The following is an 8,476-nucleotide window of genomic DNA, read 5'->3' as shown; positions in this document are numbered from 1 at the left end:
TACATACATATATATATACACACACACACATGTATATATGTAATTTTAGTTTTGGCAGAACTTTTTCCAACTTCACTTTTCAAGGAAACATACAGTTAGACTAAATCTCCAAAACCAAGTTGAAATTGGAGAATAGGAAGTGTTTTGTGAACAGGCATTTGGTAAAGGCCTTGAAAACCCATCAGCACATTGCTACGTGTTTACCGTGGTCTGACATGGTGAGGCGGATTGCCTGCTCTGCTGTCAGTTATTTTGGAAAGCAGAGAATTGACAGTGTGGTATGGACTGTGCTTCTCTTTATTCCACATTGTTTATGCAATATGAAAGGAAGAATTTTATTTACAAATTGAGATCTTTTATTTACTATAAGTAAGTTTACTATAAGTTTGTAGTTGGGAAATAACCCATAGGCTTGACTTCATATTGGTCATTGCTTATAAAGGGTTTTAGTATTCTCCACACAATGGTTCACTTGCATAGATTTTGGGCTTTGTTCTTCAAAATGGGATAAAATGCTATAGGTGAATGTAAAAGCAATTGGTAAATGCAGGTGGGCCTCAAATCGACACCTTCTGAAAGGCTACTAAATAAAAGGTGGTTAAAATAGACTTTTTTAGTCCTGGCAGCTGCTTCTTTTATGATTAATTAATTAGAACACCAGCTTCCTAGGGAGACTTCTCTGTGGATTCCCTTGTGCTCCCTCGATCTATATTACAGTTATGTTGGCTGTGGATAAAGACGTTTGTTATTGGCTGCTTGTAGCTACAGAGATGCTTGCTCTCTCTTTGGCTGGGGACTGGGAAGCAGAGAAGCAAGGGTTGCCCTGTGGTTTATTCCCCGCAGCCTGGGGATTATTTGATTGCTGGAGCAGATGACAACACACTTAGGACTTCTGGAAATTGCATTGGTTGCTTGCAAGGTGCGGTTCCCTCAAGATGCTTGCTCTCTCTTTGGCTGGGGACTGGGAAGCAGAGAAGCAAGGGTTGCCCTGTGGTTTATTCCCCGCAGCCTGGGGATTTGATTGCTGGAGCAGAACTTAGGACTTCTGGAAGTTGCATTGGTTGCTTGCAAGGTGCAGTTCCCTCAGCAGACACGTAGTGATGCCCAGACCATCACATGTTGAACTGAGTTTACTGGGAGACCTATGATAAGGTGACCTTGCAAGTCAAATGGAAAACCTTGTGAGGGCTTTGCTGCAGGAGCAGACAAGAATGGATTGGTTAACCAGTAGGTCTGGCCTATGTGTCTTAATGTCCTTAAGCTCTGCTTTTCACTATGATCTTGGAAGTCTGAAAAGCAGAGCGTAAAGTCCTATGCTTAGTGACTGTTTTCATGGTGAAAGGAATCGAAGCAAGGCTGCTCTTGCATTTGGTAGGCATAAAGGAAACTGAAAAGGATTTTAGTGCCCTGGAAGCAGGGTTCTCTGCCAAATTGGCTTGGAAATGTCCTGACATCAGTCATACTTTGGTCTTTGCTTTCAGATTTTTAGGTTTTGTTGCTTTATCTGTGTACACTGAGTGACTTTTATGCTCCATTTTAAATGTTCTTTTAGGTTTTGTTGCTTTATCTGTGTACACTTTTATGCTCCATTTTAAATGTTGTTGAAGACTTGGTATCTTTTGTTTCATTTTATGATGTGTTTAATCATCAGGGTTTTGTAAGCTCTGTAATGCTTTTGGCTTTATGGCAGCCAGGAGAGTTTTGGTAATAGCTGATAATGTAACAGAACATTTTGCCTATGCATGCTAACTCGTTTGAACCTCTCGCAGTATCTCTAGTGGTCTTTTTGTTTTTGCAGATGATTCTGCAGATGTTGGTGAAGAGGACAGCTTCTTGGGTCAGACCTCTGCCAGCCCCAATCCGCCACAGACTTTCAACTATTTCTCTCAAGTCCCCAATAGCAGTGATCCATTTGGGAGTATTGGGCAGCCACCCTTAACAACCGCTGCACCGCCTGTTGGAGCACCAGCCTTCTCCAGGCCTCCAACTTCACTCCCACTTGTGTCTGGGTCCCAGGATGCCCAAAATGCCTTTTCACCGCACATTTCCAGCTCACAGTCCTCTTACAGTGCACCACCTACTTCACAGGTGGGAGCTGCGGGTTATCAGACTCCTCAGCAGAGCTGTCCCCCGCCTGCGAACGCGTCCACTCTTCCCCAGGGAACATCTCAGCAAGGGTACAACCCTTATCGCCACACCACCCAGAGCAGCAGAGCTAACCCCTACCTGACTCCACCACAGCTGCAACAGAGTCAAGTACCTGCTCACCCACCGTCCTCTGTACCACCCATCCAGATGTACCAGACACCTCCAGGGTCACTGACACAGGTAAATAAATTAATCCTGGTGTCCTGATACCAGAATAAAACAATTTAAGTCACTTTTCTCTTTAAATTGCGCACTTTATCTTCTAAAGATTTTTTCTTCCTCCCCTGAAAATGTCTTGAACCATTTCTGATTGCAAAGCCTTTTCACTAGAAGTAGTCTGAAACTATTGCTTTAGGAAAACATGCTGCTTTTTGAAGTGAGTGTACCCTGAGGCTGTAGCTCTGGTGTCAGAAACAAAACCAGGTTGTAAAGTTCTGTTGCTCTTCTGTCTGTTACCGAGTTTGCTGCCATTTCAGCTGTGCTGCTGCATTGTTTGTGCCTCTGCTGTAAATCAGGTCATTCAGCTGTTTGCAAGATGTGGGCTAAAAATCTCTTTTCAAGCTGGTTTTGCTGGTGAAGCCAGCACTGTTGGAAATTATGATCCCATAAATGGTCAGCAAACCCTTTGAAACACATCCATTGAAGATTTAATGTGATACAGAGCATTGATCTCCATTATTTTTTACCTTCATAAGGGCATTATTAAAATTATGGGAATAGGTTAATAATAACCTGACGAGGTTTTCTTGAAAACAACAAAAATTGGTTTAATTCTGCCTGAGCTGTGGCTGTGTTGCTGCTATTGTGATTAAAGAATAGGAAGATTATATAATTACAAAAAACATAGTAAAGGCAGTAGAACCCGAGTGACCTGGAGTTTTAGGTGAAAGACTTCCAGAACTTCTGATTGCTTAATTTTCTATATTGTACAGCATATTAGTTTTTGGAGTTTTTTAATGTATCAGGTGAAAGAGTTGTTACTGCTGACATCACCTGCTTTTAGCTGTATCTACTGGGGTCTTTGTACAATTTCTATGAAAGCACTTTTCTTGCATCACTGAGGCTACGTTTGAGTTGGAAATCTGCCCATCCTGATCACTTTGCAGTGACAACTTATAGATAACATTTCTAGAATGTTCTTGGGAGGGAAATATGTTAGAAATGAAGGCTCAGATTGTTCTCTTTGAGGCTGAAGTGATGAACCTCTCTGTATTTTCAGTTTCCTCAGCCTCAGTCACAGGTCCGATCTCCCAGGCCTGCAGGTCCACTGGTCCAGGCTCCTCCTGTTTTGCTGCAGAACCAATATGAACCAGTTCAGCCGCACTGGTTCTACTGTAAGGAGGTGGAGGACAAGCAGATATGGATGCCGTTCAGCATTCTGGATTCTGCGAAACTAGAGGAAGTCTATAATTCTGGTAAGTTATGAAAAATCTGAATTGTATCTTATTCAGAGGTGAACAGAAGGAAGATATTAGAGTAATGCCACTTGCAGGTGAAAGAGTGATGCGGCAGTAATAAGTAATGTTAATACATGTCTCAAAGGTGTATTTTGTGCCACTTAATTTATTCACTTGCCTTATCTGTTGGTTGATGCCATCAGTGCTAGGATGTACACCTCTAGTGGATGTCACTTTTTCACATAGAATTCCTTGTCATCTGTGTCTTGGTTTGCCTTTTTGTTAAAATATGTCAATTCTGGAATAAGGTTTCATTGTGTACTGATCCTGTAAAAGCATTTTAGGAGCAATATAATGGTTACCTCATGTAATGAAGCTCCTCTTCAATAGTATAACTATCTGTCTTAATGGCTTAATATTCATCACAGAAGTGATCGGGGCTGGGGTGAGAGAGAAAACAGATTCTATGTGTTAGTATTGTAACTGAGTGGGGCTTCTGTGTCATAGTCCAGCCTGATCCTGAGAGCGTGGTTCTGAGCACTGACGGGGGACGCTACGATGTGTATCTGTACGACAGAATGAGGAAAGCTGTTTACTGGGAAGAGGAGCCTTCTGAAGTGAGACGGTGCATGTGGTTTTATAAGGGAGACAAGGATAGCCGGTTTGTTCCTTACACTGAGGATTTTAGTGATAAGCTGGAGGTTAGTATTGCATTTACATAAACTTCATGAAGAATTTGATCGTTCTTTGTATTTATGACCTTAGAAATACTTCTTTGTGTTTCCTTGAAATGATTTCCACAATGCACTTCCTGGAACATAGGCAAGCAAATCCTGGAAAGGAGAGTGGCTGGAAGGCCACATTGCTCACACGTAGGCCCTGCACCACTGTGACCTAAGATCAACTTGTATAAATAAAGTTATGTAAATTACAGCCTTAATGTTACAGATGATGTGCAAAGCCAAAAAACAGTTTGAGAAGACATACTGATTTTATGTAACTTGTTCACTGTTTCAGGCAGAATATAAAAGGGCTGTAACTACAAATCAGTGGCATCGGCGACTCGAATTCCCAAATGGAGAGACAATTGTTATGCATAATCCCAAGGTAATAGGTTCTGGCAATTGGTTCTCACAAAATTCACTAGGGGTGAAGGAGCAGATGGATGGAAACATAAATTGAATGCAGTCTTAGTCTTGCTTGAAATGTACTTGTTGATTTTAATTAGTTTGTGTATCTAAGCCATGAGCATAGCATAAAAAGCTTTAAAGTTATTCTAAATACTCTGCTAACAGTCTCTTGTGATTTAAACATGGACTTCAACCTTATTGACCAATGCTGTTAACGGTTCACTTATCACAGATGCACTAATTAATAAGGAAATAAAATAATCCAAGAGCCAGAAAGGATCATGGTTGCTTCTACTCTAAGCTCTTATTAATGTCGGTTAAGAAGTTCTGTCCAGTAAAAACCTGGAGAAGGAGCACTTAAACCACTTGGTGTCATAAGTACAAACTATACCAAGTCAGCGTAAGTCTTATAAACAGCTGGACTACTGAATTCCTGACTTTCTAGGGTTTATGAGCTACTTTGAATGTTGCTGTCCTTCCCTGAAAACTGCTGTGCTTCCCCTGTGCCTCACGAGTAAATAGGGGTAGCGTTCAGTTTCTTCACATAAACAGTGATTTGCTAAGAAAGAATGGATGCTGGAGTCTAGGAAAGAGGAGCTTGAATAATGCTTGTCTGAGGAGTTAAAATTGTTAAGAATCACTGAGCAGGCCAGCTTCTTCAACTAGTGGTTACTTTTGTTTAAGTTATCTGGTTGCTTTTCACACTAGTGAGAATTATCTCTTTATTCTGGAGTCTAGTTTTAGTGAAGCTGTCGCTGCCACAAGGAATAGCCCTAGGGTTTTCTAAGGCTTTTTTTTGGTGTGTGTGCTAACTGAAGAAAACAGTTGAGTCTTGGTTGCAAGGTAAAGCAATAAAACAAAACGTGTGTTAAACAATGCAATGTTTCCAGACTAACAATATGAATCATAAGGTTTTTTGTGTTTATAATTGGACAATGTGCTTTTTTTCCAGGTCATAGTTCAGTTCCAACCTTCTGCCACACCAGATGAATGGGGCACCACTCAAGATGGTCAGGCAAGACCAAGGGTAGTAAAACGTGGAATTGATGATGACCACGATGAAATTCCTGATGGTATGTGGTTACTGTATGTGGGTCTGCAGCTTGAGCAGTCAGTTCAGCTCTGTGCAAAAGTTGGGCAACAGTGGGTGGAGCGGCAACGCACTGTGCCTCGAGTCTAAAGATTAAAGTTGTTCCTTAATGTAAGCTCCTTGGAAGAGGTTATCTGGTTTGGGGTTTTTTTAATCGAAGGAGTCCTGAGGGCTATGTGTTATCCTGAACCATGTATGTAATAGGCTTTATAAAGCAAGTATATTTTAAAGTTGCTTAGCTTTAAACTTCACTGCAGTACATATTGGTACTCTGAATTTTTTGGTTTTTATTTTCTACAGGAGAAATGTCCCAAATTGACCATCTGGTATTTATGGTTCATGGCATAGGTCCTGTATGCGACTTGAGATTTAGAAGCATTGTTGAATGTGGTAAGTTTTTGCTTGTTTAATGAGTGCTCGTATTCTTAATGGTTCAGATATGGGTCTCTGTATCTCATAAGCATGTCTTTAGAGACCTTTTTTTTAATGTTAAATTCCATTTTTGGTAGGATTTTTTCCTGATTACTTTTCAAAAGCAGAATCTGTGTTTTGTCAGACTTACGGCTTTAGCTGTTCTTATTAGTCCTCAGTATTAGACTTGTAGCGTGGTTTGGCTTGTGGAGTGTGGGTTTTATTTTTTGTGGTGTGGCTGTCTGTGTTTGCTTTGTGTGGCTTGTTTGTCTGGGGTGGGTTTTTGTTTGATTTTTTTTTTTTCCAATACACCCCAGCAGAACTGAGTAAATTAAGGAGGCCATGAAGTAAAAATGCATTTATTGTGAGATAAGTAGAAGCTTGCTAGAAAAACCACTTTTAAAAAACTCTATTTGCAAGTATTACTTCTCTAACTATAAGAAAAGATTTTTCCACTTTGCAGTTTCCTTCATTTCTGTTTTGACTGTCTCTGGAATGGAGAAGATTTGTAATCGTGTGTCACTTGAGTATTTTGCTGCTGTCAGATTTTCATTACTCTTTTTCTCTGCAGTTGATGATTTTAGGACTGTTTCTCTGAAGTTGTTGCAGACTCACTTTAAGAAATCTTTAGAGGAAGGTAAAGTGAGCAGAGTGGAATTCCTCCCCGTTCACTGGCATAGTTCTCTGCATGGAGATGCAACAGGCGTTGACAGGTGAGTGCATTGCTTAATGTTGTGAACTTCATACAAGCTGCATCTTAACAGTTTTCGTAAAGTGGATAAAAAGAGAAGTTAAAATGCACTTTAGGTTAGGTGAATAAATATATGGCTGGGTTACAAAAAAGAATAGCTAATTTTTTTAAATGAACATCTTAATGAGGAGTATAAGGAAAGCTGGATATGCATGCAAAGTATTTTCTCTTGTTTATTTTCATGACACTGAGTGACAGGATATGTATACACACTTTTTCAGTACTGGATGTTCATGAAGGTGACTGATGTGTTTACATGCTCGCTCATCATCATCTATCGCGATAGTGGTCATAAGTATGAGGTGGTGAGCATGGAGATGTATTGTCCGGCAAAGGATACGTGCAGTTTAAAGTGGAGAATCTTCTCTCCTGTACCTTCCCGCAGTCTCATTGAGTGTGACCCTAGGAGATGTCATTGTCCTCTCCCTGAGGAAGGCTTTGAGCCCTTTTCCAGTTCTAGAGTAGTCCCTGAATTATGATTAGGGACTTGAGCTACGTTTTTGGTGTATGTGTGTGTGTTTGTTTAAAACAAAATGTCTGTATTTAGGTAGAAGTGTTACAGCATTTTGAAATCTATTTTAAAATCACTTCTTGGTGTCTATTCCTTTGCTGTTGCTTCACATTTTAAGCTGTTTTCTCTTGGCCAAAGATGGGAAAGTAGAAATTGCGAGGGTAGCAACCTGTACCGCTCAGAGCACATGTTGACGTTCTCCAGGCTGTTCTAGCTCAGTTGAGCCATATTGCTTTCCTAGAGTCTTAGTCTTCTGTCTCATTTGAACACTGCATTATCGTGAGGAATGAAGATCCTTATTCTGTTAATCAAACCAGGCAATGCTAACTAAGGCAGTCTCAGTTCTGTAGCAGTTCCATTCTGTCTTAACTCCAGGGAGGCAGATGGTGATGCCAAGCTTTTTCTCCAAAAAGAGTATTATGTTGCCTGTTACTTCAATTTCACCTTCAGTTTTTTTATGTAAGTTCTCTCCCACTTCTACCAATCTGCTCACAAAACTTCCCTGTTACTATATGAGAGCAGTGCTGGAACAGAGAAGAGATTATTTCAGGCATCCCTTCAGCCTGGAGAGAAAAAAAGGAGCTCTATCTCTCTCAAATATATTCAGTCAGCAAATAGCACTAATGTATGAATATACAACAAGGCCAGAAGGCTGTATGTTTTTTTTATGTCTGTAGAGACCATATCTGTAATATTTACACTGCAGTTCTACTACCTGTCATTTCAAAAGTTAACATAAGTTCTTATCTGAATTTCTCCAAAGGCATTCATGCTTCTTAATGATTTTACTTTACTAGGAACATTAAAAAAATCACTTTGCCGAGCATTGGACGCCTGCGCCACTTCACCAACGAAACACTCCTTGACATACTGTTTTACAACAGCCCCACCTACTGTCAGACCATTGTGGATAAAGTGGGGATGGAAATGAATCGTTTGTATGCACTTTTCATGAGTCGCAACCCAGACTTCAAAGGAGGTGTCTCTGTGGCTGGACACAGCTTAGGTAATTGTCTAAGGAACTGTTTGGGATAAAGC

At 40.5% G+C, this 8,476-nt stretch overlaps 1 protein-coding gene across 1 annotated transcript in view; it reads left to right on the top strand.

Moving 5' to 3' along the window:
• Positions 1 to 1,798: 1,798 nt before the first annotated feature.
• SEC23IP (SEC23 interacting protein) overlaps positions 1,799 to 8,476 on the top strand; it is a gene marked incomplete at its 5' end in the record, with an annotated part of 15,925 nt that continues 9,247 nt past the window's right edge. Inside the window, 8 exons of the mRNA XM_010185705.1 lie at positions 1,799 to 2,328; positions 3,368 to 3,563; positions 4,053 to 4,246; positions 4,563 to 4,652; positions 5,628 to 5,748; positions 6,066 to 6,155; positions 6,748 to 6,889; positions 8,236 to 8,444. Coding sequence (XP_010184007.1) covers positions 1,799 to 2,328; positions 3,368 to 3,563; positions 4,053 to 4,246; positions 4,563 to 4,652; positions 5,628 to 5,748; positions 6,066 to 6,155; positions 6,748 to 6,889; positions 8,236 to 8,444 — 1,572 coding nt within the window. The remainder of the gene's footprint in view (positions 2,329 to 3,367; positions 3,564 to 4,052; positions 4,247 to 4,562; positions 4,653 to 5,627; positions 5,749 to 6,065; positions 6,156 to 6,747; positions 6,890 to 8,235; positions 8,445 to 8,476) is intronic.

This window comes from Mesitornis unicolor, unplaced genomic scaffold (genome assembly GCF_000695765.1).
Source record: "Mesitornis unicolor isolate BGI_N332 unplaced genomic scaffold, ASM69576v1 scaffold13770, whole genome shotgun sequence".
NCBI classification, from domain to species: Eukaryota; Metazoa; Chordata; class Aves; order Mesitornithiformes; family Mesitornithidae; genus Mesitornis; species Mesitornis unicolor.
Note: the sequence above shows the minus strand (reverse complement) of the source record. Positions and strands in the feature narration are given on the sequence as shown.